At 66.8% G+C, this 25,390-nt stretch overlaps 1 protein-coding gene across 1 annotated transcript in view; it reads right to left on the bottom strand.

Moving 5' to 3' along the window:
* The window catches only part of ATP2A3 (ATPase sarcoplasmic/endoplasmic reticulum Ca2+ transporting 3), a 50,988-nt gene extending 32,994 nt beyond the window's left edge, over positions 1 to 17,994 (bottom strand). Inside the window, 10 exon segments of the mRNA XM_074297775.1 lie at positions 2 to 466; positions 1,058 to 1,143; positions 1,367 to 1,383; positions 1,386 to 1,449; positions 3,400 to 3,427; positions 3,430 to 3,540; positions 3,962 to 4,066; positions 9,030 to 9,112; positions 9,652 to 9,669; positions 17,747 to 17,994. Coding sequence (XP_074153876.1) covers positions 2 to 466; positions 1,058 to 1,143; positions 1,367 to 1,383; positions 1,386 to 1,449; positions 3,400 to 3,427; positions 3,430 to 3,540; positions 3,962 to 4,066; positions 9,030 to 9,112; positions 9,652 to 9,669; positions 17,747 to 17,864 — 1,095 coding nt within the window. The 5' untranslated portion in view covers positions 17,865 to 17,994.
* Positions 17,995 to 25,390: the final 7,396 nt, after the last annotated feature.

The following is a 25,390-nucleotide window of genomic DNA, read 5'->3' as shown; positions in this document are numbered from 1 at the left end:
CCCGGCAGACGGACATCTGGTTGGTGGTCAGGGTCCCGGTCTTGTCGGAGCAGATGACGGAGGTGCAGCCCAGGGTCTCCACGGAGGGCAGGCTGCGGACGATGGCGTGCTTCTTGGCCATGCGCCGGGTGCCCAGCGCCAGGCAGGTGGTGATGACGGCGGGGAGGCCCTCGGGGATCGCAGCCACGGCCAGGGCCACGGCGATCTTGAAGTAGTAGATGGCGCCACGGAGCCAGGAGCCGCCGTGGACGGGGTCGCTGAAGTGGCCGATGTTGATGGCCCAGACGGCCACGCAGATCATGGAGATGACCTTGGACAGCTGCTGGCTGAACTCGTCCAGCTTCTGCTGCAGCGGGGTCTTCTCGGGCTCCGTGGCCACCATCTGGTTGCGGATCTTGCCGATCTCGGTGTAGACCCCCGTGGCCACGACCACCCCCACGGCCTTTCCCGAAGCAATGTTGGTGCCCTGGCGGGTGGAAGCGCTCAGTGACCGGCGGGGAGAGGCCCCGGGGGGGCCTGAGCCTGGGAGGGGGGGCAGGGCCACTGTCCGTGGTCAGAGCGGGGCTCACCGAGCAGCTAGCACTGAGCCTGGGGTTCCCCCGACTGGGGGGACCGGGAGTGGGGGGCCCTTGGGACCGCATTTCCTGGCCCCTGCCCGAGCGGGGTCTGAGAGGGCCCGAGAGGAACCTGCCCACAGGAGGCGCTCGGCCTGGGCAGCCACGGGCGCCCGGCCCTCCTCCGGGCCACTTAAAGATGCCATCTGCGGCGGAGGACGCCGAGTGGGGGGGGGTGGAGGCTCCCCATCTTCTGGCCCTTCCCCATGGCACAGATGGCATGGCCCAGCCCCCAGCCCCCACTCTGCCTTTACCAAGCCATGTGGCTCCCCCACGGGCTCCACGCCAGAGCCACAAGGATGGTCCCCAGCGGCTCTCATGGGCAACAGCTCCCGGAGCCTCATGAAGTGGGGACCCCCGTGATCACACTGAAGGGGGCTGTCCCAGACGGGGGGTGGGGAGGAGTTGGCCCCCACATGCTCTACCCGCCTCCGCGGACTCACCGAGAACAGCATGTTCTTCTTGTCCTGGTTCACAGCGCGGGGGTCGGGGACGGGGTCCGTGTGCTTGAGCACAGACATGGATTCACCTGCACACACACAAGCGCCCCTGAGTCAGAAGCCGGCAAGAGCCCCTTTGCCCACTTCCCAAAGCGCCCCGGGGGGGGCCTGGTCCCCCCTCTGACCTCCCTCCCCTCCCCCCCCCCAGCAGGAGCAGGGGCCTGGAGCCGGAATGTGCCGGAAAGCTCTGCCTGGTGCTCTCCACGCTCCTCCTCAGTGCTCCCCGCACATCCTCCCAGGCCCCCCCCTCACCTGTCAGGATGGAACTGGTCGACCCCTCAGCGTGGTGGACTTGATCTCGATGAGGCGGATGTCGGCCGGCACCTTGTCCCCGACTGCAGCAGGGGAGGGAGCCAGAAAGGAGCCTCGGTCAGAGAGGGGAGCCCCCCCCGGTCCTGCCGAGCCCCCCCCCCCAACGAAGCCCAGGACCCTCCTCTGAGCCCGCGTCCGCGGGCTGGGCACACCGGGGGAAGCGAATTCGCCTCCTTGGGCCTCGGGGGTAAAGGTGAGGAGCTCTGTCCGGCCCGTCAGTGCCAGGCAGCTCCCGAGTCCAGGTGAGGCTGGAGCTTAAGAGAGAGAGGTCAGGGCTGGGCAGAGCGGCTGGGGCTCCTGCTCCGAGAGGGGGACACTGAGCCGGGAGGGAGGAAGGGGGGGAGGAGGGAGGGAGGGGGAGGAGGAGGGGGGGGAGGAGGAGGGGGGAAGAGGAAGGGGGAGGAGGAGGAGGGGGGGGAGGAGAAGGAGGGGGAGGAGGAGGAGGAGGGGGAGGAGGAGAGGGGGGGAGGAGAAGGAGGGGGAGGAGGAGGAGGGGGAGGAGGAGGGGGGGAAGAGGAGGGGGGGGAGGAGGAGGGTCCATAACTGGGCCAGGGACATCCCCAGGAAGGCCGGGCCCCCCTTCCTCCCCCGTCTCCGGCCCAGGCCATTCTGGCCCTGCAGGGGAAAGGTGTCAGCAAGGACCCCGCCTGGAACAGGAGTTCTGTCTGCCTCGGGGAGCGGCAGGAAGGAGGGCAGACCCCTCCATGGGGCCCCAAACACTGGCCTTGGGAACCCCCAAAAGGGGGGTCAGAGGTCAAAGGACAAGCCTACCAGGGGCTGACAGTCAGGTTCTGACAGAGGAGGGAAACTGAGGGCAGCAGCGGGGGGGGGGGGGGGGGGGGGACCTGTCTTGGCTCCCTGAGCCATGAATAGACACCAGGGGGGAGGGGGAGCCTGGGGAAGGGGGACCCCGGCGGGGGGAGGGGAACCCCAGGGAGAGGGCCCTCTTTTTTCCTCTTTCAGACCGAACAGCTCGGCTCAGGTCACGGCTCGGGGGCCGCTGAGTCAAGGCAGTGGAAAATGTGAGCCAGCCCCGGATCCGGGAAGGCGCAGGAAGCGGCCACGAGGGCCGTCCGTCGCCACAGCAAACACTTTCCCACAGTCCTCCGGGGGTTCTCCTGGGGAGCCGGGCCTGGCCAGAGGGGGGAGGGGAAGCAGGAAGCAGCCTGGGGGAGGAGGAAGCCGCCGACGCCTCCCGAGGCGCCCGCCCAGGCAGAGGGCACCTCTGCCCGCCGCCCCCGAGGGCCCGCCTTGGAGAGTGGGGCCAGCCTGCAGCGGCAGGCCCAAGGAGCCCCCCGGCCCCCTCCCCACCACTGTGCCGGCTCCTGCCCCAGGCTGGGGGGGGGGGCCAGGCCACTGTGCAGCACTGGCAGGGGCTCCTGACTGGGGCACGACGGGGTCGCCCGGCCTGGGGGGCGGGGCTGCGGCCCCAAGCTGCCGTTCCCGGCCTGTGCCCACCCTGGCGCTCGGCACGGGTCGGTCCTGAGCTCCTCCAGCCAGAGCAGACCCAGAGTCGGGCTTTGGCCAAGGCGAGCCCCGAGCCCTCAGCCCTGCCAGGCCCGCCTGGCTCTTCCTGGCAGCCCAGGAGCTCTGCAGCAGTCCCACAACCGGCGGCTTCCCGGTGGGCCCGTCACGGCCGGGCCTGGGTAGGGCTGAGGGTCGGCCCGGGGGCCGGAGTCTGGGAGCTGCCAGAAGCTCTAAGCCTCCTTACTGAGGAGCAATGGAGCCCGGCCTCCCTCAGCCCCCAGGACCCCCCTGTTACTCCCAGACAAGCCTGAGGCTGTTCTGTGGGGGGAACTTGGGGTCCCTTCTGTACCCCAAGCCTGCAGGGACCCTGTCTGCAAGCACACTGTGCCCACCCAGGTACCCCCCCACAGCACATTGTGCCCACGTGCCCCCCCGCTGTGCCCCCTCCCCCACGCAGTGTGCACTGGGTATCTGCGCCCCCCCGCCCCCCCAGCCCCGGCCCCCACCTGCCACCTCCACGATGTCTCCCGGGGACGAATGTCCCGGGCCCGGATCCTCTGCACGCCCTTGCGGTCCATGCGGATCACCTTGCCCATCTCCGGCTCATACTCCTTCAGCGCCTCGATGGCACTTTCTGCATTTCTCTCTCCTGCCGGCACAGGCAGGGCTCCCGGTCAGCACCCGGGGAGGGGGGCGCCCGGGGCCTCTGGGAAGGCTGGAGGAAATGCACTGGCTGCTCCAAGGTGAGCTTGGCGCAGCACTGGGGGCAGGGAGGGAAGCCATGTCCTGGAACAAAGGCCCCCAGGATCCCGGGGTGCTCTGGGTCTCCGGGGGACACACAGCCGGGCCAGGGTGATTCAGAGCCTCAGCGGGGAGCAGCCGGGGGCCACCCCAGAATCCCCAGGGCTTCCTGCCCCTGCCCTGCGCAGGCCGGCCCCAGACCCGGAGGGAGGGATCGACCTGTGGCCACGAGGGGTGGACAAGCCTCCTCCTTCCCAGCCTCCACCAAGCTCCGTCTGCCTGCCTGCACCAGTCTCAAAGGCCGACCTCAGTCCGCCACGTGCCCACCTGCCAGACCCCCACCACAGCGTTGGCGACGAGAATGAGGACGATCACCATGGGCTCCACGAAGGCCGTTACGGTCTCCTCGCCCTCCTCAAACCAGGCCAGGACCTGCAGAAACAGAAGCGGGTGGGCACGCAGGCACGGGAGCCCCCACGGGAGAGTGGGAGGCGAGGTGCCAAGCCCCCTGGGGCGAGAATGGCTGGGGCAAAGGAGCCCCCGGCCTTTCATCTGCTGACCCGCCAGCTGACCCTGAGCCTCCCTTCTCTGGGTCTCGGACTGTGAGGTCTCTGAGCCCCCCCCCCAAGTTGGGACTCTTCCTGGGCACTTTGTCTACCACTGGGTCATTGCCTCAGTTTCCTCCTCTGTCAGATGGAAGTGATAAAGCTTGAACCAGCCTGGAATCCTGCAGATTTGACCTTGATGTGAGCCATCCCCAGGGGTCCATCCCCCTAAGCCTCCTCCCCAGTGGCTCCCAGCAGGCCCTGCCCTCAGGCTCCCACACAGTCCCGGGGATCAGGGACAAGGACCCAGGAGGCAGGAGGGAACAGGGAGGAATCCCAAGGACAGAAGAGGTGCAAGGCCATGTGAAAAGCAGCTCCTCGGCTGAATCCCAGGTGGCCCCCGCAGAGAGGGAAGGGACGCTTGACCCACACAACAGACCGTGAGGGAGCTCAGGAGACCAATGGACGGCCAGAGAGCCCCCTGGGACGGTCAGAGAGCCCCTGGGACGGTCGGAGAGCCCCCCGGGATGGCCAGAGAGCCCCCTGGGACGGTCAGAGAGCCCCTGGGATGGTCTGAGAGCCCCCCGGGACGGCCAGAGAGCCCCTGGGACGGTCAGAGAGCCCCCCGGGATGGCCAGAGAGCCTTCAGGGATGGCCAGAGAGCCCCCTGGGACGGCCAGAGAGCCCCCCGGGACGGCCAGAGAGCCTTCAGGGACGGTCAGAGAGCCCCTGGGACGGTCGGAGAGCCCCCTGGGATGGCCAGAGAGCCCCTGGGACGGTCAGAGAGCCCCCCGGGACGGCCAGAGAGCCTTCAGGGATGGCCAGAGAGCCCCTGGGACCGCATGGGCTTGGAACAGCCTAAGAGGGCTTCATGGAGGAAGTGGACTGGGGAGAGTGGATGGGTAGAGGCCCCAGAGAGCAGCCTCCTGGAGCTCAGGAATGCCAGGCCTGGGAGGGATCTCTGGGCTCCCCGTGCATCTCCCGAGGGCAAAAAGGAGTTGGGGGGAGGGGGACCAGGGAAATTCAAAGAGAAGCTGAAGGTCAGAAAACAAAAGAAAGGATAGGCTGGAATAAAAGCCAAGTGTCCCAGACTCCAGGCCTCCCCAGGCCTCTTTAAGTTAGGAAAGGGACAAGAAGGGGCTGCCTGGGCCAGGCGCACGCAGCTGACCGTGGCCTCCAGGTGGGGGGTGCCACGAGTCCCTCGCTGCCGCCAGTACAATGCTGCAGCGAGGGGGAGGGGGTGCCAGTCCTGGGTCAACACGCAGACTCCAGGAGATGGGGAGGGGGAGTCTCAAAAGTCAGCTAACTCCATCCCTTCGTTTACAGAAGAGGAACCTGAAGTTCAAAAAAGGGAAGTAACTTGTTCAAGGTCACACGGGGATCAGTGGCAGAGCCTGGACTCGAACTCGTGTCCCACTACACCAAGTTCCACCAAATCCCCATTGTCACAGACACAGCACAAACACCGACATGGACAGAGACACCAATATGGACAAGGACAGGCAACAACCAATCAACAATCGTCTACAGATCACCCTCCCTGTGTCAAGATCAGGGACACAGAAAGAGGCAAAAGACACTTCCTCAAGGAGCTTGTGAGACTGGGGAGGCGGCGGAGTCCAAGCCCATGCACACAGAGCGAGCTGCACGTTACTGGATAGACAGGGAACGGAACTAAGCACAGTTAAGACACAGACACGGACATTGACACAGACATAGATACAGAACAGAGAGTGACACAGGGACAGACACAGACATAGATACATATACAGACATGGATATTGACCCAGACAGACATAGAGGCAGAACAGTGATGCAGACACTGATACAGACACGGACATTGACACAGACAGAACAAATGCAGAACAAGCAGTGATACAGACACAGACACAGACCAGATACAGACAATAATCTAATGGGGCAAATGACATATACAAAAAACAAAGTAATTCAAGGAAAGTAATTACAGGGGAGGGAAGGGGACAGAGGAGCAGAAGCCGGGTCAGGAAGAGCTCCAGGAAGAAGGTGCTGATGAGCTTCCGAGGAAAATCAGACTTCTAAGAGGCAGAGGAGTGGGGAAAGGCATTGCAGGCATGAGGCTCTGCCTGAGCAAAGGCACAGAGATGGGAGATGTCCTACGAAATGATCAAACTGGCGGGGCGCAGCTTCTAGGGGAAATGTAGAAATGACCCAAAGGCCCCCAGCCCTGGGAGGAGGTTTATCTATTTCTCCCCCAGCGGTTAGAGAAAGTGCAGCAACACCCTGGCTTTGGGAGCGCTGCAGTTCCACAACCCAGCACCGACTGGCACATGACAATCTGCGGGTCGGTGATAAAGTTTCTGAGACAGTTATGAGAAAGGGGGTCCCATGCGGCCAGACTGCTCTGCGAACCCCCCTCTAGGCCCCTCTTCAGTTCTCCATTTAAACCTAAAATCAACCTGTCAGTGACAGGAAGCCCCCATCTCTCTTCTTGCACTCGGCCCTTCGCCGAATCCCTTTGGGGCACGGCCCCCCCCACTTCCACGGCTACAATTACTATGATAAATGCGGCTTCTGACTCGGGGATGGGTCCCAGCTGCTAATTCTTCTGAGGCTCCTCCTGACACGGTCTGGAGCCCCCGCCCTTTGGAGTCTCGGCAAAATGAGATGTTTGTTGCTGGCACACAGTAAGCATTTAATAAATGCTTGTTTAGAAGAAGTAGCAGTTCAGTGGTACCACAGGAAGGGGAGCGGTGGGGAACAGAGCTGGAGCCTTCTGCTGGGGCCCCACCAGGAAGTCACTGATATCTCATCTCGGGACACGGAGCCTGGGCGGCCACGTGGATGGGAGAGGGGCGAGGGCCCGGGACAGAATGGCCAGAGTGAGGCGGCCGGGGAGAGAGGGCAGGGAGAGCGGGGGCTGAGGGCCTGCAGCCCGGGAGGCTTCCTCCAGGGGCCCGGGGTACAGACCTTCTGGGGACCAGAGAGCGGGAGCTGGGTCAGGGCAGAAGGACCCTCAGTGCCAGCTTTGGAATCTGGGAGTGAGGCTGAGGCAGAGCAGCCAGGCAGGAGGGGAGGGCAGCCAGGTGGGAGGGGGAGGGCAGCCAGGCAGGAGGGGGAGGGCAGCCAGGAGGGGGGGGGGGAGGACAGCCAGGCAGGAGGGGGGGCAGCCAGGTGGGAGGGGGAGGGCAGCCAGGTGGGAGGGGGAGGGCAGCCAGGCTGGGGGGGAGGGCAGCCAGGCGGGAGGGGGAGGGCAGCCAGGCTGGAGGAGGGGGCAGCCAAGTGGGAGGGGGAGGGCAGCCAGGTGGGAGGGGGAGGGCAGCCAGGTGGGAGGGGGAGGGCAGCCAGGCAGGAGGGGGAGGGCAGCCAGGAGGGGGGGGGGGAGGACAGCCAGGCAGGAGGGGGGGCAGCCAGGTGGGAGGGGGAGGGCAGCCAGGTGGGAGGGGGAGGGCAGCCAGGCTGGGGGGGGAGGGCAGCCAGGCAGGAGGAGGGGGCAGCCAGGCGGGAGGGGGAGGGCAGCCAGGCTGGGGGGGAGGGGTAGGGCAGCCAGGTGGGAGGGGTAGGGCAGCCAGGCTGGGGGGGGAGGGCAGCCAGGTGGGAGGGGGAGGGCAGCCAGGCTGGGGGGGGAGGGCAGCCAGGCTGGAGGGAAGGGGGGAAGATTTGCATCTCTTTGCCTATGAGCTAGCCTTCAGCCTCCCAGAGATGCCTTATTCCTCTCCAAGGTGACCTCCCCCTCTCCAGGGAGCCTCTCATTTCCCAGGCAAATGGAGTGCCCCCGCCCACACCCAGAGCCCTCAGCACCTGGCTAGGCACTAGGGGGCACGCCTGTGAGGGCAGCAGGTGTGGGGAGCAAGAAGGGGCTGCAGCTCCGGGCCTGGGGTCAGGAGAGGCAGGGGAGAGAGCCCCTCCCCCACCCTCGATCCCAGTGGGGCACCTGGCAGCCTCCCCTGGAGCCTGGCAGATGCAGACACAGATACTGAGCAGCCACAGCTGCCCCGCCTCGAGGGGCTGCAGTCCGGGGCCCCCTCCCCTGGTTTCTCCCTGGCCCCTCCCTGTCACTCTCACTCCCCCATTCCACCCTTGGCAGAGGATGGGCGGTCTCCCACCTCCCTCCACAGAAGGGGTCCTCCGGCCGGCCCCCCACTCAGAGCCGGGTAATACAGGTCTTTAGTACCCGGGGGTCAGGGCCTGGTGCCTCCCAAACAGAGCAAGAGGGCCGGACCTCCGGCCGGGACCTGCTGGGGGACAAATGGCCCTTGCTCGGACCCCGACTCATCCGCGCGCTGGCCACCAGGGCACCCCTAACTCTGTTCTTCCTGCTCCAAAGCGGATCTTCCCCCCAAACCCTCTTTCCTCCCTCTCACTGTAGAGGCCCCCTCGCAGGGGCCTAGGACCCCCTTTCTCACCTCTCAGCGCTTAGCCCGGGCACAGACACGGCCACTGCCCACGCGCTCTCAGCCAAGTGCCAGGGTTGTGGGCAGCGGCCAGGCTGGGTTAAACTACCAGAAAGCAGGGCAGCGCGATACTGGAGAGAGTGCGGCCCTGAAGTCCCGAGTTCGAATCTGGCCTCGGACACTTAACGCTTCCCGGCTGTGTGCCTGGGCAAGTCACTGAACCCCAAGTGCCTCAGCAGGGAAAAAAAGCTGCCCAATAACCCAAGGCGGTGCCCACAGAGAGCCGCGTCCCAGGGCCCGGCAGATGGGTGGGAGCCCTATACACACAGTAAGGGCCTAAAGAGGTCAGCAGGGGCAATAGCCAGGCAGGGTCAGAGGGAGGGTCTCCGCCCAGGAGGCGGAGGGCGGGACGCCCTCACAGTGCTGGGGGGTGAGCCGAAGGGGGTGAGGGGCCCTCCCCGGACCCCCCATACTCACGAAGGACACGAAGGCGGCCAGGAGGAGGATGCGCACCAGGAGGTCGTCGAACTGCTCCAGCACCAGCTCCCACAGGGACTTCCCTGGAAAGCCAAGGGACCGGAGTCGGCCAGGCCTGGAAGGCCCCTGCCCAGGGGGCCCGAGCTCCGGCCCCTGGGGCCTGTCCCCTCCCCCCCAGCAGAGAGGCGGTCCAGCCCCGGGCCTGGAATCAGCCCCTGACTGGATGTGTGGCCAACCCAGCGGAGCTTCGTCCTCCGGCCCCCAGGACCCAGACAGGCCAAAGCAAGTGGTCCGAGGTCCGGGACCTGACCCCCCCCAGCATGGCCCCTAGAACCCGTACCCTCAGGCCTGTGCCCTCCAGGACCCAACCCCCCAGCATGGCCCCTAGAACCCGTACCCCCAGGCCTGTGCCCTCCAGGACCCAACCCCCCAGCATGGCCCCTAGAACCCGTACCCCCAGGCCTGTGCCCTCCAGGACCCAACCCCCCAGCATGGCCCCTAGAACCCGTACCCTCAGGCCTGTGCCCTCCAGGACCCAACCCCCCAGCATGGCCCCTAGAACCCGTACCCCCCAGGACAACGGACACTGGAGCTCACAGAGCACCATCAGCTACTCACGCACCTTCCTCCGCCGGGAGTTCTGGGGGTTCAGGCGAGGTGCAGGAAAGAAATCGGCAAAGAGAAAAGAGACCATAAGTGAAGGGGGGGGGGCTCCAGGCCGGGCCTGCCCTCCGGCAGCTTCCAGTCGGGGTCCCGTGCATCCTGACTGAAGCGCCAGAGACGGACCAGGGCCGTGAGGCAGGCCAAGAAGCCCGCAGGTGTTGAGGGGCCGTGGGGAGCAGGGCCCGGCCACTTCCTCCCGCCCGCCCCAGGGGGTCACTGTGGTGATCCAAGGGGGTTTGCTTTAGAAAGTGCCTGACAGGAGGAGCGCCCCTTCCCCATGGTGCCTAGGGGCCGTAAAGGGCCTTCCTGCAGGAGGACCCCCCCAGAAGGAGAATCAGGGATTTTAAAATATTTGGAAAATGAAAAGTTTTCAGGTGCATCGTCTGGGGTGAAGAAAGCCGGGGGGAGGGAGGGCAGAGGTGAAGCCGCCGGGCCCCCCAGGCCGAGCCCTACACCCCATGGTTCAGAGGTCGCCCACTGATCCCTACATGGAAACATTGGGTCCGAGGAGGGTGTCTGCCTGACCGCCATCGGAGAAGAGAGCAAGGTCGGGGTGACCATCCAGTTCTGGCTGGTGGCCCACGCCAGGCCCCGAAGGCAGGGGCAGAAAAAGGAGTGGATGCCCGCTAGGGCCAGGGCAGGGGGCCTCCCAGCGCCAAGAAGGCCTGGAGCCATGGGCGGGGGTCCAAGGACGCCCCAGCAGCCAAAGAAGCAGAGGCGGCAGCGGTAGGGTGGGCTCTGGCTGCCTCTAGGCCCTCACTGTGACCAGCCTGGTCAGGAAGACCCTGGGGGCCACCCCCAGAACAAGTCTTGCTAGAAATGCTGAGCACAGGGCAGTGGGGCGGCGCTGGTGTACAGGGGCCCGCGGAGCCTTCGGAGCCCCCCGCCCTTGAGATGGCAGGACCGCGGGCAGGCCGACCCAGCTTCCCCCGGGGGGATTGCCAAGCCAGAGATTTCCAAGGACAAACACTGCAGTCCCTGCTTCTTCCAGGTGGCAGATGGAGCCAGAAATAAACTCCGGATCTCCCTGGAAACCCCACCGGGCAGCGCCAAATATGGCCAGATTTCCCGGACTGCCTTGCGACTGTGCCGGACGAGACGCCGGCCCCAAGCGCCAGGCTGGAGCGGACACTCTCTGGGCTCGGCCACGAGGCTGGCAGGGGTCGAGGGGGACAGATTCTGGCCATCGGCCGACCATGGTCGGCCCTCGTGGGGGGGACGGGCGACTTGGAGCTCCAGCGTCAGTGAGGGGGATCAGAGACCCGACGTTCCCGGGCCATCCTCACTGAGGGCAGAATTGTCCCCCTGCATGGTCAGAAAGGCTAGGGACACAGGAGGGGGACAGCCGTTAACCCAGAATCTTGGGGGGCCAGGGAGCCCTTTGACAGTTTCGCTGGTTGGGGGGGGGTTGTCCGGGACCCTCTGGGGTCTTTGAATCGGCCCCTCCCATATGCTGGGGGGTGATGGAGTGGGGCTCCAGGGGAGCGAGGCGGCGATGGCGAGCCCAGCTCAGGCGGCCTTGGGTCACCCACCTTTCCCCTCCCCCAAAGCGGGGCAGCAAGGCTAGATTAGTGCTGCAGGAGCACCCCTGGTCCCGGGGAGCACTCCTGGCACAGGGGAGGCCACCCAGGCCCCGGCACCCTCCTCCCTCCTTCAATAACAAGGACCGGTATTTCAGCTTTCAGGAAAGAACTGTGGCGGCCCCACAGCCTCCCCTTGGAAGGAGTCTCCGAGGACTCTGCACTGGAGGTAAAAGGGGTCCCCGCAGAGGACCAGCCCAGGGCAGGAGCCCGGCCACAAGGAGCTCTCCTTCCTGAGGGGAGTCCTCCCTAAGGCCCCTGGCCCTCGGGGTCTCCTGCCCCCCCCCCAGCCCCCAGAGGCCAGGCTGGCACACAGGGCGAGGGCCGGGCCATGAGGCGAGCAGAGATGGGCAGGCCCTGTGCCCGAGGCTTCCGCCATGTGCCCACTGCCTGGCACACTCCTCAGCATGTACCTCAGGGGGCAAACACACCACCCTTCCCCATCCTCAGAGAGCTCCAGCCACCAGACCCAGCCGGAGAGAGACCCCAGAACCGGCACAAGAGGTCATCCCGGCTCCCCACGACGCCCGAGGCTGCAGCCCCTCCCTGGAGTCCCTGGGTCCGCCAGCTGTGGAGCAGCCCCGCAGGCCGCCCTTTGCTCCGCTCATTGCCCAAGCCTGGCCATCCCAGTGCCCCCCTGCAAGGCTCCGCAGCCTCCCCTCCCCCTCCTGCCTTTCTCTTCCTCTTCCCCTCCCTCCTCCCCCTTCCTTTCCCCCTCCCCTTCTCACCCTCCCTCCTTCCATTCCCCTCCTCTTATTCCCCCCTCTTCTCCCCCTCTCTTTCTTCTCCTCCCCTTCCAATTCTTCTTTCTCTTCCTCCTCCTCCCATTCCCTTTTCCTCCTCCTCCTATTCCCTTCCCTCTCCTTCTCTCCCCTCCCCCTCCTCTCCCTGGGGGTGGGGGTGGCGTCTGCCTCAGGCACCCATCACTGGCCTGGCCAAGAAGGCGGCGCCCACCCGTGAGCCCCTAGACCTCTAGGGCTTAGCACAGGCTGAGCACACAGTAGGTGTTCAATCAATGTTCACTGAACTGAATCAACCCGTGGGCTTGAAAGGCGGCGGTCTCCGGCCCAGGGCGAGGCTGGCACTGCAGGAGCCAAGGGAAACCGGGCTTGTGCAGGAAGCCCGGGCTCGGAGCCGGGCGTGCCCCGGCTGGCACCCACCTCTCTGGGAAGCTGCGGCCAAGCGTGACCCCCGCGGTGGGGGCCCTGGTGTGGGGATCCTCCGGGCCGGGCCACTATCCCTGCCTTTGGGGGGCTCAGTGGGGGGCATTTGTGAGACACCTACTGTGCGCCGGGCGTGGGCCAAGTCCTTGACAAATGTTCTCACCACAAGGAGGTGCCGTTGTGGGCTCCACTTTAGGGCCGAGGAGACCGAGGTAGAGAGCAGCGAGCTCTGGAGCTTGTTTAGAACTTGGTTTCCCTGAAGGGAGGAGGGGAGCAGGAAGGGGGGCACCGGGCGCTCCCCCTCTTTGGGACTCAGTCTCCTTGTGTGTAAAGTGCCAGGAGCCCATCCGGCTTAGAATCCCAGTGAGGCCTGGACGGTGAGGGGCTTGGCAGCCAGTGTAGACACCAGAGGGGGCGGGCCCCAAAACTTGGGGTTCACTCGTGTGAAGGACTCGCCACGGCCACTCTCTTGGGCAAAGGCGGGCTTAGTTAGTGGGGAGGGGACCTGGCGGGAGCCTGGGAATGTAGCTCTGGAATGGGGGGCGACTGCCAGACGAGGTCCTCGGTGGGACCCACGATTGCCCAGTGGAAAGGAGCCGCAAGGAAGGGGACGGGCAGCCTTGTGGAGTTAGGGGAGCCACCCGTGGAGGGTGGGAGAAGAAGAGAGACCTCTGGGGCAGGTCCTATCCTTGGCTCTCTGTGCACTTCCCATTTCCCAGCCTTCCCCGGAACGCAGCGGCCACTAAATGTTCTCTGGCGGCTCCTCAGAAAGGGACGGGAAGAAAAGGGAAAGCTTGTTGTCCGGCCCTAAGAGCCCTGAGCGCCCACCTCAGTCAGGATGGGCCCTGGGATCAGACCTAAAGACAGGAAGCCCCCAACCCAGCCCCAGCCCCTGCCCCAGCCCCAGGCCCACTCCCAGACCCAGCCCCAGCCCCAGCCCCAGGCCCAGGCCCAGGCCCAGGCCCAGGCCCAGCCCCAGCCCCAGCCCCAGCCCCAGGCCCACTCCCAGCCCCAGGCCCAGGCCCAGGCCCAGGCCCAGGCCCAGCCCCAGCCCCAGGCCCACTCCCAGACCCACGCCCAGCCCCAGGCCCAGGCCCAGGCCCAGGCCCAGGCCCACTCCCAGACCCAGGCCCACTCCCAGACCCACGCCCAGCCCCAGGCCCACTCCCAGACCCACACCCAGCCCCAGCCCCAGGCCCAGCCCCAGCCCCAGGCCCAGGCCCAGGCCCAGCCCCAGCCCCAGGCCCACTCCCAAGACCCACGCCCAGCCCCAGGCCCAGGCCCAGGCCCAGGCCCAGGCCCAGCCCCAGACCCAGGCCCACTCCCAGACCCAGCCCCGGCCCCAGGCCCAGGCCCAGGCCCAGGCCCAGGCCCAGCCCCAGCCCCAGCCCCAGCCCCAGCCCCAGCCCCAGCCCCAGGCCCACTCCCAGGAGCAGCCCCTGCACACCAGGCCTGGGAGGGAGGACCAGGGAAGAGAAGCCGGCTGCCGATGAATCAGCCTTGAGCAGATGCACCGGGGGCGGAGAAGGGGCTCCCGCCAGGGACTGGGGGGTGGCAGGTGAGCCAGAGCCCCTCATGCCAACACGAGGCCAGGGCACCAAGGCTCTGAGACTGCAAGGGGGGGGGGGAGGGAAGTGGGGCCCCTTCACCCAGTCCTAACTGCCCTATTCCCCGGGCTGGCGGCTCCCCCAGAAGAGGAAGCCAACCGGCCTTCGCCGGGGGGGAGGGGGGGGCCAGGCTTATGTCCCCTCAACCTCAGAGAGCGGGGCATCATTCCATTTTGTAGAAAGGGGGGGCCGAGGGCTCCGGAGCGAGGCCGTCCACAGCAAAGATTGGGGTCGGGATCGGAACTTGGGGGCAGCCCTTTTCCTCCCATCCCCCCTGCCTCTTCTGCCCTGCTGCCTGCCCACACAAGCCAGAAGCCGGCTGACTGTGGCTCCCCTCAGAGATGCCCCCCACGAGGAGACTGGGGAGGGTCAGCCCCGCTGGGACCCTATCCCCCCAGAGCAGCCCAGGCCCGGCCACACTTGGGGCCCCAGTTGCCAAGGCCCAGGGGAGAGAGCTACCAGCTGGGCAAACAAGTGGAGGGGCAGCGCTGCAGCCGCCCACTGCCCTTCTGTTCTAGGCTATAGGGGGGGGGGCGAGGCTTGGACACTCCCCCCTTCCCCGGCACATGCGCTGAACAGGGAGTGAGTCAGCCCCAGACATCAGGGACCCTTCAGAACCCTCACACTGGGGAATAAGGCGAGGGCGCGGATGCCTGGACAACCCCCCCCCCAGCCCTTAGGCCTCGGGCCTGATCCCCGGCAGTCCCCCCCTCCCATTCACTGATCAACTTAGGCTGCTGTGCTCCCTTTCCACTGCCCATGTTCCCTTCTCCCCCTGCCCATGATCCCTTCTCCCCCTGCCCATGATCCCTTCTCCCCCAGCCCATGATCCCTTCGCCCTCTGCCCATGATCCCTTCTCCCCCTGCCCATGATCCCCTTCTCCCCCAGCCCATGATCCCTTCTCCCCCTGCCCATGATCCCTTCGCCCTCTGCCCATGATCCCTTCTCCCCCTGCCCATGATCCCTTCTTCCCCTGCCCATGATCCCTTCGCCCTCTGCCCATGATCCCTTCTCCCTCTGCCCATGATCCCTTCGCCCTCTGCCCATGATCCCTTCTCCCCCTGCCCATGATCCCTTCTCCCCCTGCCCATGATCCCTTCTCCCCCAGCCCATGATCCCTTCTCCCCCTGCCCATGATCTCTTCTCCCCCAGCCCATGATCCCTTCTCCCCCTGCCCATGATCCCTTCTCCCCCAGCCCATGATCCCTTCGCCCTCTGCCCATGATCCCTTCTCCCCCTGCCCATGATCCCTTCTCCCCCTGCCCATGATCCCTTCGCCTTCTGCCCATGATCCCTTCTCCCCCTGCCCATGATCCCTTCTCCCCCAGCCCATGATCCCTTCTCCCTCTGCCCATGATCCCTTCGCCCTCTGCCCATGATCCCTTCGCCCTCTGCCCATGATCCCTTCTCCCTCTGCCCATGATCCCTTCTCCCCCTGCCCATGATTCCCTGCTCCTACTGCCTTGACATCTCCCCCATTTCAAAACCTCCCAGGGATCACTGGGGCCAGAACAAAGCGCTGCCCCGGGGTGAGAGCCTGAAGTGGGGAGGCTGGCAATGCTTGGGCTCTGCTGGGGGGACCTTTGGGAACCCAGGGTGCCCCGTGCTCTGAGGCTATTAGAAGGGCATCGGGCGTCACGGGGGGAGGTCAAGCCCCGATGCCAGTCAGCTCTCCCTCAGAGGCCTCCCAGGCACCCCCACCCTACACACAAGCCACCGAGTTCCACGCCACCCCCAGAGAAAGGGCCTGGTCCTCATTTCACAGATGAGAAAACTGAGGCTGAGAGCAAACTTTTCCAGGACTCTGCAGACTCTCCACCCTCAGCTGGAAGCATCCCGCCTGAGGCTCTGGGCACTGCCCCGCGGGGTCTCCAAGGCTCCTGCCCCTTCTGATGAGTGCAAGGCTGGGAAGGAGGCGGGTCGGGGCCATTAAGGGGGCAATGTTCGAGCACCCCATATCTCCCCGGCTCCTCCTCCAAGGTAACTAAATATAGGAACGTGAAAAAAAAAGGAAAGAGCGGCGATCTTCTGCCCCGGAAAGATAATGTTTACACCAGTGACAGCTCCAATAAACAAATGGGAGCCGGGCCTGCGCCTGACAGCTGCGTGAGCAGCCAGGACCCGCGGGGCCGGCCGGGCCGGGAGGCGCTGACCCGCAGGGTCCGGGCGGCCCGCCAGCACCGCCGAGGTGGGCACAGCGCCCACCGGAGGAACGGGACAGCTCCGGGCCAGCCTTCTCCTGCCCATTTGACAGAGGGGAAAGCTGAGTGACTAGACAGGGCTCACACAGCCAAGAACACTAGGTGTAGTTGGCGCACCCCGGGGCGCGCTGCTCACTCACAGAGCCAGGCTCCAGGAGCTGGGGGGGGGGGGACCTCAGGGGCCACACGATCCCAGATGGGAAGCGCTGGGGATGCAGGGAGGAGGGGAACCGGAGAACGGCCAACCTGGGAGCCCCCTTCCACGGACAGGAGGCTGAGGCAGGGGGAGGCCCCCAGGGAAGCCCGGGCCAGGCAGCGGGGGCAGAGGAGCTGGAGCCAGGCGCCCACTGGCCCTGCCTCGGTGCGGGCACAAGCCCACCGCCCAAGGGGAGCCCCGCCAAGGACACCTTGAACCGAAATGGGGGGGTTGGGGGCTTATGCCCATCCATGGCCTTGGGGACTTTGGATGGGGGGGACTTGGGGGCCCCAGAGGAGGGGGCAAAGTGCATCTGGGTGGGGGGGCGGTTGTGATCCCAGCTGCCCAGCTCAGGCGGTCCCGGGCTGCTGGGTGGGAGATGACAGCTGCCCTGAAAGTCCACCCTGAGGGGGGTGTGGACACAGCCCCCCCAGACCAGTCACTCACGCCTCCTCTGGGTTAGTTACAGAGGAGGAGACTGAGGCTGGCCGGGGCAGGGAAGCAGTGGGAGGCAGTGGGGCCGCCCTGGGGGAGCCTCCCCTCTCCCTGGGGACCGGAAGGCCCTTCGGCTCCCGGGTAGGAGGCAGCTCTGACAGCCCTGGGCCTAGCCGCAGCCGCTGTCACAGGGCTCCCCCAGGCCCGGGCTGGAGGCCTTCGGGAAGCGGCTCAGCTAGTCCGGAGCTGCCCCACGGGTGGGGGGGCAGGGCGGCAGAGCTCCCGAGGAAGAGCGGCTCGAGCTGGCCAGGGTGCTGACGGCTGAGCAGGGGCTACTCCCCTGGGCCGGAAGCCCCCAACGCAGGCAGCCCCAGGTCCCCGAGGCCGCCCCGCCCCCGACACCCACACGCCCCGCTCGGGACTGCCGCAGAAGCGCCTGGGGCCTCATTTCCGCCCCCTCCCGCCTGGGTGTGGGGCCCCGAAGGCGGGGGTGGCCACAGCCTAGAACCGGCCCGCCACAGCCCGACCGCAGTGCCGGGGTCTGGTCCCGCCGGGCGCGGGACCCTGGACGAGGCTTCCTCAGTTTCCCCAGCTGTGCCCCGAAGGGCTCGGGCGCCACCCCCTCCCCCAGCTCCGCGGGTCTCAGGAGGCCAGGGGCGGCCCCCGGAGGGGGAGCAGCTCCCGCGGGGGCGCAGCCCCTTCCCCAGCCCGCCGCCACCGAGCCACGAGTGTGGGGGGCGGCGATGCAGAGAACGGGCAGCCCCCCGCGCTCCTCTCCCAGAGGTCCGTCCAGCCGGGGACCAGTGGAGCGGGGCCGGGGGCCGGGGGTCAGGGGCGCGGATCCGGGGACGCGGGGCGCGCGCTCACTCACCGTTGAGCCCGTACTTCTGGCGGCTGCAGCGGACCTGCTCGGGGCTCAGCCCGCAGCTCTCCCGCACCGAGAAGCGCCGCAGCACGGCGGCGGCGGGCTGCAGGTGGGCGGCCTCCATGGCTCTCCGGGGGCGCCCGCAGACTGGCACGAGCCGGCCGGGGGAGCCGGGCGAGGTGCAGCCGCCCAGGAACTTGGCCCGCGGGCGGCCTGAGCCGAGGAGCCCGGCCTGGCTCGGGCGGGGGGGAGGGGGACGCGACGAGGCGGACGGGGAGGGGACAGGGACCCGTTAAGGGGGAGGGGGACGGCCCAGCCCGCCGGCCGGGCCTCGAGGCGCCGCCCGCCGCCCGCCCCCTCCATCCCGGGGGACCGCCCCCAGGCCGAGGGAAGCTCCTCACTGCGCCTCGGCCCCGCCTCGGGCCCCGCCCCGGCCTCCCATTGGCGGCCCCCGGCTCCTCATTTGCATGGGGTCCCCCTCGGGGAGCGGGGCAGCACCCTCCCCTTTCCCCTCTGCCTCCCCCCGGGCCAGCTGCGCTTCCTACACCGCCCGCCCGCCTACCCCTGGGCAGCTTCCGCCCGGGCGGCCCCTCTCCCCCAGCCCGCCTCCAGGCCGGCCCGGGCACCCTCCCGCGGGGGGCACAGATAGGAAAGGGGGGAGCCCGGAGCCCGGACCGGCCTTCAAGGTGACCCAGGGAAGGAGCGCGCAGCCGGCCGCTCTGCCTCCGGCCCCGGCTCCCTCCAGCGCGCTCCCCGGCCCCCGCCTCTGCGGGAACTCCTCCCCCCTCTCCCAAGCCTCGGAGCCTCGGTCTCCCCAGGGGCACAGTGGGGGGTTCGGGCCCGGCCGGATCCAGGGCCTCTGGGCGCCATTCGGGCCAAGCCCAGCCAGCTCCTAGGCTCGGTCCGGAGAGCTGGGGGGGCGGGGGCGCAGCTTCGGGCCCCTCCCCCAGCCCTGCTGCTGCTGCCCCGGGGACCCAAGGAGAAAAGCCGGCCCGCTCACATTCCCTTGGGAGCAAGGCTCTAAAGAGGCCCGAAGGAAGTGACCTCCGGGTCAGGGCAGAGGCCAGAGGGGCCCTGGAAAGGGGGGGAGGGGGAGGAGGACCCAGAGGTGCCTTCCAAGCACAGCTAGCACCTGAGCAGGGCTCTGCAGCCAGGGATGGAGATGGCGCTCCAGGAGGAGGGCCCCGTGTAGGCACATGCTTGGAGGCCAGAGAGGCAGGAGCCTCCTTGGGCAGCCATAAATCAGGAGAGGAGGCCGGGCACCTGGAGCACGGCCGAGGAGGAGCGGTCAAGAGCCAGGCTGAGATGGTGTTCCCTTGTCCCAGGGGAGGAAGGGAGGCTGGGGGAGCTGAGAGGGAGGCCCTGGAGGTGACAAGGAGCCAGAGGTCACAGCTGGACACATGACTGGCAGCTGATCCGCTGGGGAAGGGAGGCCTGAGGGTACTGGTCTGGGAGCACAGGTGAGGGCCTGAGAAGATTGTGGCCCTGGGGGAGGACTGCTGCAGGTCCAGCTGACAGCGCCCGCATCCCGGCAGAGAGGAAGGGACGCGGCTTCATCACTGCCCCACCGAGGGGCAGGTCGCTCAGCGCTCCCTTCCCCATCTGTCAGAGGAGGAGCGTCTGACCTCTGAGGCGCCTTTGTCCCGGCTCTGGTGATTCCAGACTCTCCCTTGGGCTCAGCCTCCACTTCTTAGCCTGGGAAATGGGGGACGGAGATGCTGGGGGAGCCGGAGAGGCCAGCAAACGGCTAGAGACCCGGCCGGGGCTTCGGGGACAGAGGCCATGAGGGAGGCCCCAGTGTGGGCGGGCAGAGGGAGGACGCAGGAAGGACCAGTGGAGGCACACGTCAGAGCTCCCCGGAGCACCTCTGGGAGGAGGCTGAGTGGTGAGGGGCTCCCGGGAGCACCTCTGGGAGGAGGCTGAGTGGTGAGGGGCTCCCGGGAGCACCTCTGGGAGGAGGCTGAGTGGTGAGGGGCTCCAGGGAGCACCTCTGGGAGGAGGCTGAGTGGTGAGGGGCTCCAGGGAGCACCTCTGGGAGGAGGCTGAGTGGTGAGGGGCTCCCGGGAGCACCTCTGGGAGGAGGCTGAGTGGTGAGGGGCTCCAGGGAGCACCTCTGGGAGGAGGCTGAGTGGTGAGGGGCTCCAGGGAGCACCTCTGGGAGGCGGCTGAGTGGTGAGGGGCTCCAGGGAGCACCTCTGGGAGGCGGCTGAGTGGTGAGGGGCTCCCGGGAGCACCTCTGGGAGGAGGCTGAGTGTGAGGGGCTCCAGGGAGCACCTCTGGGAGGAGGCTGAGTGGTGAGGGGCTCCCGGGAGCACCTCTGGGAGGAGGCTGAGTGGTGAGGGGCTCCAGGGAGCACCTCTGGGAGGAGGCTGAGTGGTGAGGGGCTCCAGGGAGCACCTCTGGGAGGCGGCTGAGTGGTGAGGGGCTCCCGGGAGCACCTCTGGGAGGAGGCTGAGTGGTGAGGGGCTCCAGGGAGCACCTCTGGAAGGAGGCTGAGTGGTGAGGGGCTCCAGGGAGCACCTCTGGGAGGAGGCTGAGTGGTGAGGGGCTCCCGGGAGCACCTCTGGGAGGAGGCTGAGTGGTGAGGGGCTCCAGGGAGCACCTCTGGGAGGAGGCTGAGTGGTGAGGGGCTCCAGGGAGCACCTCTGGGAGGAGGCTGAGTGGTGAGGGGCTCCCGGGAGCACCTCTGGGAGGAGGCTGAGTGGTGAGGGGCTCCAGGGAGCACCTCTGGGAGGAGGCTGAGTGGTGAGGGGCTCCAGGGAGCACCTCTGGGAGGAGGCTGAGTGGTGAGGGGCTCCCGGGAGCACCTCTGGGAGGAGGCTGAGTGGTGAGGGGCTCCCGGGAGCACCTCTGGGAGGAGGCTGAGTGGTGAGGGGCTTCCGGGAGCACCTCTGGGAGGAGGCTGAGTGGTGAGGGGCTCCATGGGAGCACCTCTGGGAGGCGGCTGAGTGGTGAGGGGCTCCAGGGAGCACCTCTGGGAGGAGGCTGAGTGGTGAGGGGCTCCAGGGAGCACCTCTGGGAGGCGGCTGAGTGGTGAGGGGCTCCCGGGAGCACCTCTGGGAGGAGGCTGAGTGGTGAGGGGCTCCAGGGAGCACCTCTGGGAGGAGGCTGAGTGGTGAGGGGCTCCAGGGAGCACCTCTGGGAGGCGGCTGAGTGGTGAGGGGCTCCCGGGAGCACCTCTGGGAGGAGGCTGAGTGGTGAGGGGCTCCGGGAGCACCTCTGGGAGGAGGCTGAGTGGTGAGGGGCTCCATGGGAGCACCTCTGGGAGGCGGCTGAGTGGTGAGGGGCTCCCGGGAGCACCTCTGGGAGGAGGCTGAGTGGTGAGGGGCTCCAGGGAGCACCTCTGGGAGGCGGCTGAATGGTGAGGGGCTCCCGGGAGCACCTCTGGGAGGAGGCTGAGTGGTGAGGGGCTTCCGGGAGCACCTCTGGGAGGAGGCTGAGTGGTGAGGGGCTCCATGGGAGCACCTCTGGGAGGCGGCTGAGTGGTGAGAGGCTCCAGGGAGCATCTCTGGGAGGAGGCTGAGTGGTGAGGGGCTCCAGGGAGCACCTCTGGGAGGAGGCTGAGCGGTGAGGGGCTCCAGGGAGCACCTCTGGGAGGAGGCTGAGGCGGCCCCGGAGGAGCGGCCCCTAGCGGTCTCTGTGCAGGAGGAGCGGCGCCGAGGCCGGGAGGGGGAGGAGCAGGTGCCCCTGAAGCTGCCCCGTGCGCTCCCGGCCTGCGGGCTCGCTACTGCGGCTCCCGGAGCCCGGCTCGGGGCTGCCAGCGCCCGGCGCAGAGAGCTCGCTGTGCCAAGGGCGGCCGTCTCCGGGGCACGCAGCAAGGCTGGCAGCAAGTGCAGAGAGGAGGAACCAGGAGGGAGGAGAGAGGCGCCCCCTGCTGGGAGCACGCGGGCCCGGGCCCCGCCTCACTCTCCCCCACGGGCTCCGCACCCCCTCTCCCTGGCTCCCTCTCCCCCTTGTCTCCAGCTCTTTCTGCCGCCCCTTCTTCGCCAGGGCCGCCCCTCCCCACGCGCCTGGACCCCAGCCAATCACCGGCTCCCCCAGCCTTCCCGCTCCGCACCCGCCTCTGGCCCGCTCCCGCAGCCTGGGGGTGCCGGAGACCCGGCCGGCTGTGGGGGAAGGGCGGCCACAAGATCCTGACTCTGGAGGCCGGAAGGAGGCTGGAGCCTCTGACAGGAATGCTGGCCGGCGAGAGCTGAAGTCCGCTTTGGACAAAGCCAGCTTAATTCGCCTCCCGGAGATGGGTCTGAAATGCCCAGAGGCGCTGTGGGTGACAGAGCGCCCAACCCCCCAGGGGAAACTGAGGCTGGGAGGCAGATCTGGGAGAGGTTGAGGGACGGAGGGGGGAGGGGGGCAGAAGCCCACGTGGGGGGGCACGATCAGCTGGCAGAGAAGCAGGGGAGAGCAGCGCTGCAGAGGGGGAGGCGAAGGCTGGCACAGAGGTCCAGAAGGACGGAGAAAAGGCCAGGAAGCGCCGCTGGTGAGCGGGCTGAGGGCTGCGCTGGGGCGGCCTGTGAGGGCCCGGGAGGAGGCCGGGAGTGGGCCGGGCTCTGTCAGGCTGGCAAAGGGAGGAGAGCAGGGCCCTGGCTGAGGAAGACCAAGGTTTGGGGGAGGGGCTTCCCGGGGTGGCGGACTGCTGGAGAACAGGGCCCGTAATGGGCTGCAGGGCACTGGGGGCTTGGCAGAGGAGGACCATCTTCTTGGTCCTCAGGGAAAGGGGGAGAATGGGAAATGAGGGCAGGGACTGCCTGGGGCAAGCCAAGGGCTCACGTGCCCGTGGGGTGACAGACCGGAGCCAGCAGGGAGCTTCACTAGGACTCTGCCAGAAGCCGCCCCCGAGAGGGCAGCAGCGGCCGGGCCACCCCCAGCCTGGTTGGTCACCCAGGATGCCCCGGGGCAGGGACCCCCTGGGCTCCTTTTATCTCGGCATCCCGCTTCCTTTGGGCACATCCCACAAAACCAAAGCCGAACTTCTGCCAGGCCCCTGTGGCAGGGATGGGGGGGTATGGCATCAGGGAGGGAACCCTCCGCCCAGGACGCCGAGCCCGCGGGCACAGTGCCCTGTGCTTGTTGGCGTGGGCTGTGGTCACAGCCTGGGGCCCCAGGATGTGTCCCACTCATCGTCCCCTGAACCAAAGGGAGACCCCCCATCTTCCTAGTCAATCAACACTGCAATACCTACTATGTGCCCGGCACCCTGCTGCAGTACCTACTATGTACCAGGCACTGGGAAAGTCCCAACCTGAGCAGTGAGCCCAGCCTCCCCACAGGCAAGGAGCCAGAGCTTCAAAGGGGGTGGGCCGGAGGGGGAAGGGGAAGAGAAGGAGTCAACCCGGCCAAAAGGCGGGATCTCCACTCACAGGTCCAGGGAACACATGGGTCTCCGACAGACCTCCAGGTGCACAGATAACCTTGGACCTTCCGGAGCCCGCCCTATGACCCCGAGCCTAGCAAGAGAGAACAAGGGCGGGGAGAGGGGCAGTCCGCAGGGCGGCTGGCAGAATTCAGGGCGCCCTTGGGGCAAAAGAACTTTGGAGAGAGAAGTTCCAAGCATATGGGAGGGCCGGGAGTCATAGAATCACAGAGACAGAGAGACAGAGGCGGAGAGACAATGAGAGACAGAGGCGGAGAGACAATGAGAGACAGAGACAGAGGGAGGAGAGAGGCAGAGACAGAGATGCGATAGGGAGCCCCCTGCCAGTGGCTGCTGTGGATCTAACTCAGACCCGGTGAATGGAGCTCTTCCCGGGAGAGGCTAGGAGACGGAGGCCGCTGCCCTGTCTGACCTCCCTCCTCCCTCTGCCTCCAGTTTATCTCACGCCCAGTCCACAAACACCTGAGTCGGCAAAGGCCGCCCTCAGCTCCTTGAAGTGCTGCCCCACAGCTGGGAGGCTCTGGGAGGACTGACCTGCCCCTTCACAGAGAGAGGAAAGAGACAAAAACTCAGAGAAACACAGAGGACAGAGACAGACAAAGAGACAGAGACAGACAAAGAGACAGAGACAGACGGGCCAGAGAGAGGGAGCTGGCCATCACGTGAACGGGCCTCCCGCTGCCCGGGCCGGCTCAGTCCCCTTTCCACGCGACTTCAACAAGGCTGAGCTGGCCCGCTTTACGGAGCGCGAGGCGGGCCGTCTGGGGAGACGTCAGAGCCAGCCAGAGATGGGCCCGGATGGAGGTCTTGTGCCCCCCCCATGCCCCTCGGGCCCCTCCCCGGAGGACAAGGGCCTCTGGACTCCCAGCCAGCAGCCTGCGGCCCGAGCCCCGGTGCAAAGCGGGTCCAACCAGGCCCCGGAGCCAAAGGAGGAAGCGGCTCCACTGCTGCAGCTTATCTGCGCTCAGGCCGGGAAGGTCAGTGCTTGGCCCACAGGACCACGTGGGCGGCTGCAGAGCCCTGACCTTCCTGTGTCACGGCAGGGGGGGGCAGGTCTGTGCAGAGAACAGGAGGGGAGCCTTCTGCGAGGCCCACAGCAGCAGCCGCTCTAGCTCAGCTCCAGCCCCCCCAGCAGGTGTCCCCCATCCCAGAGGCCCTGCGGAGGGTCCCCGGACAGGCGCAGGCCCCCGGGGCAGCTCCCGCCCTCTCTGCCCCCTCCTCTTATTACAGTGAAACCCGTCCGTCCCCGAGGGGGAGTTAGTCTCTGTCACCAGGGGCCTGATTTGTGGCAACGTTAAATCTGTCCCACAGGGCCACAGCGCCCCCGGCCCCCAGGCCCTGGGCTTCTACTGCCACCTTTCCCAGCACTTGGGAATGAGAAGGAAGGACCGGGTGCCAGAGCATAGACGTCTCTCTCTGTGTCTCTGTCCCTCTCTGTCTCTCTCTGTGTCTCTGTCCCTCTCTGTCTCTCACTCTGTGTGTTTGTCTCTGTCTCTCTGTGTCTCTGTCTGTCTCTGTGTCTCTGTCTCTCTGTGTCTCTGTCCCTCTCTGTCTCTCTCTCACTCTTTGTGTTTCTCTCTCTGTCTCTCTCTGTGTCTCTGTCTATCTCTCCATATCTCTGTCCCTCTCTGTCTCTCTCTGTGTCTCTGTCTGTCTCTCTGTGTCTCTGTCCCTCTCTATCTCTCTCTCACTCTGTGTGTTTGTCTCTGTCTCTGTGTCTCTGTCTCTCTCTGTGTCTCTGTCCCTTTCTGTCTCTCTCTGAGTGTCTCTCTCTGTGTCTCTGTCTCTCTCTGTGTCTCTGTCTCTCTCTGTGTCTCTGTCCCTCTCTATCTCTGGTCTCTCTCTGTCTCTCTGTGTCTCTGTCTCTCTCTGTGTCTCGTCTGTCTCTGTGAGCTCTGCACTGGTCCGGCAGAGATCTGAGCTGTCGGGGTCAGAAGGGGGCGAGCAGGCCGGGCTCGGGATGGGGAAGGTCTCAGGTCGGAGGCGGGGCCGGGCGGGGGCTGCGGAGTGGGGGGGGGGGGCGCTGCTTCTTTGCCTTGCAAATGGGAGTCATTTGTATCCCAGTCTCTAATGGAAAAGAGATTGGGCGGGGCTTCCGCGGGGCGCGACCGTTTAGAGGTGGGGGGGTGGGAGGAGGCGAGCCCTGGGGCAGAAGCTAGGGTCCCATTCCGCGGAGGGGCAGCCTGAGGCCCGGCGGGCCTGGACCCCGCCATTCTCCCTTCTCCCTCCCTTGCCCTCACACTAGAGCAGCGGGCCGGGAGAAGGCGCTCGGGCTGCCC

The sequence above is a fragment of the Sminthopsis crassicaudata genome, chromosome 3, assembly GCF_048593235.1.
Source record: "Sminthopsis crassicaudata isolate SCR6 chromosome 3, ASM4859323v1, whole genome shotgun sequence".
Classification (NCBI taxonomy): Eukaryota; Metazoa; Chordata; class Mammalia; order Dasyuromorphia; family Dasyuridae; genus Sminthopsis; species Sminthopsis crassicaudata.
This window is presented reverse-complemented; position numbering and strand designations above follow the sequence as displayed.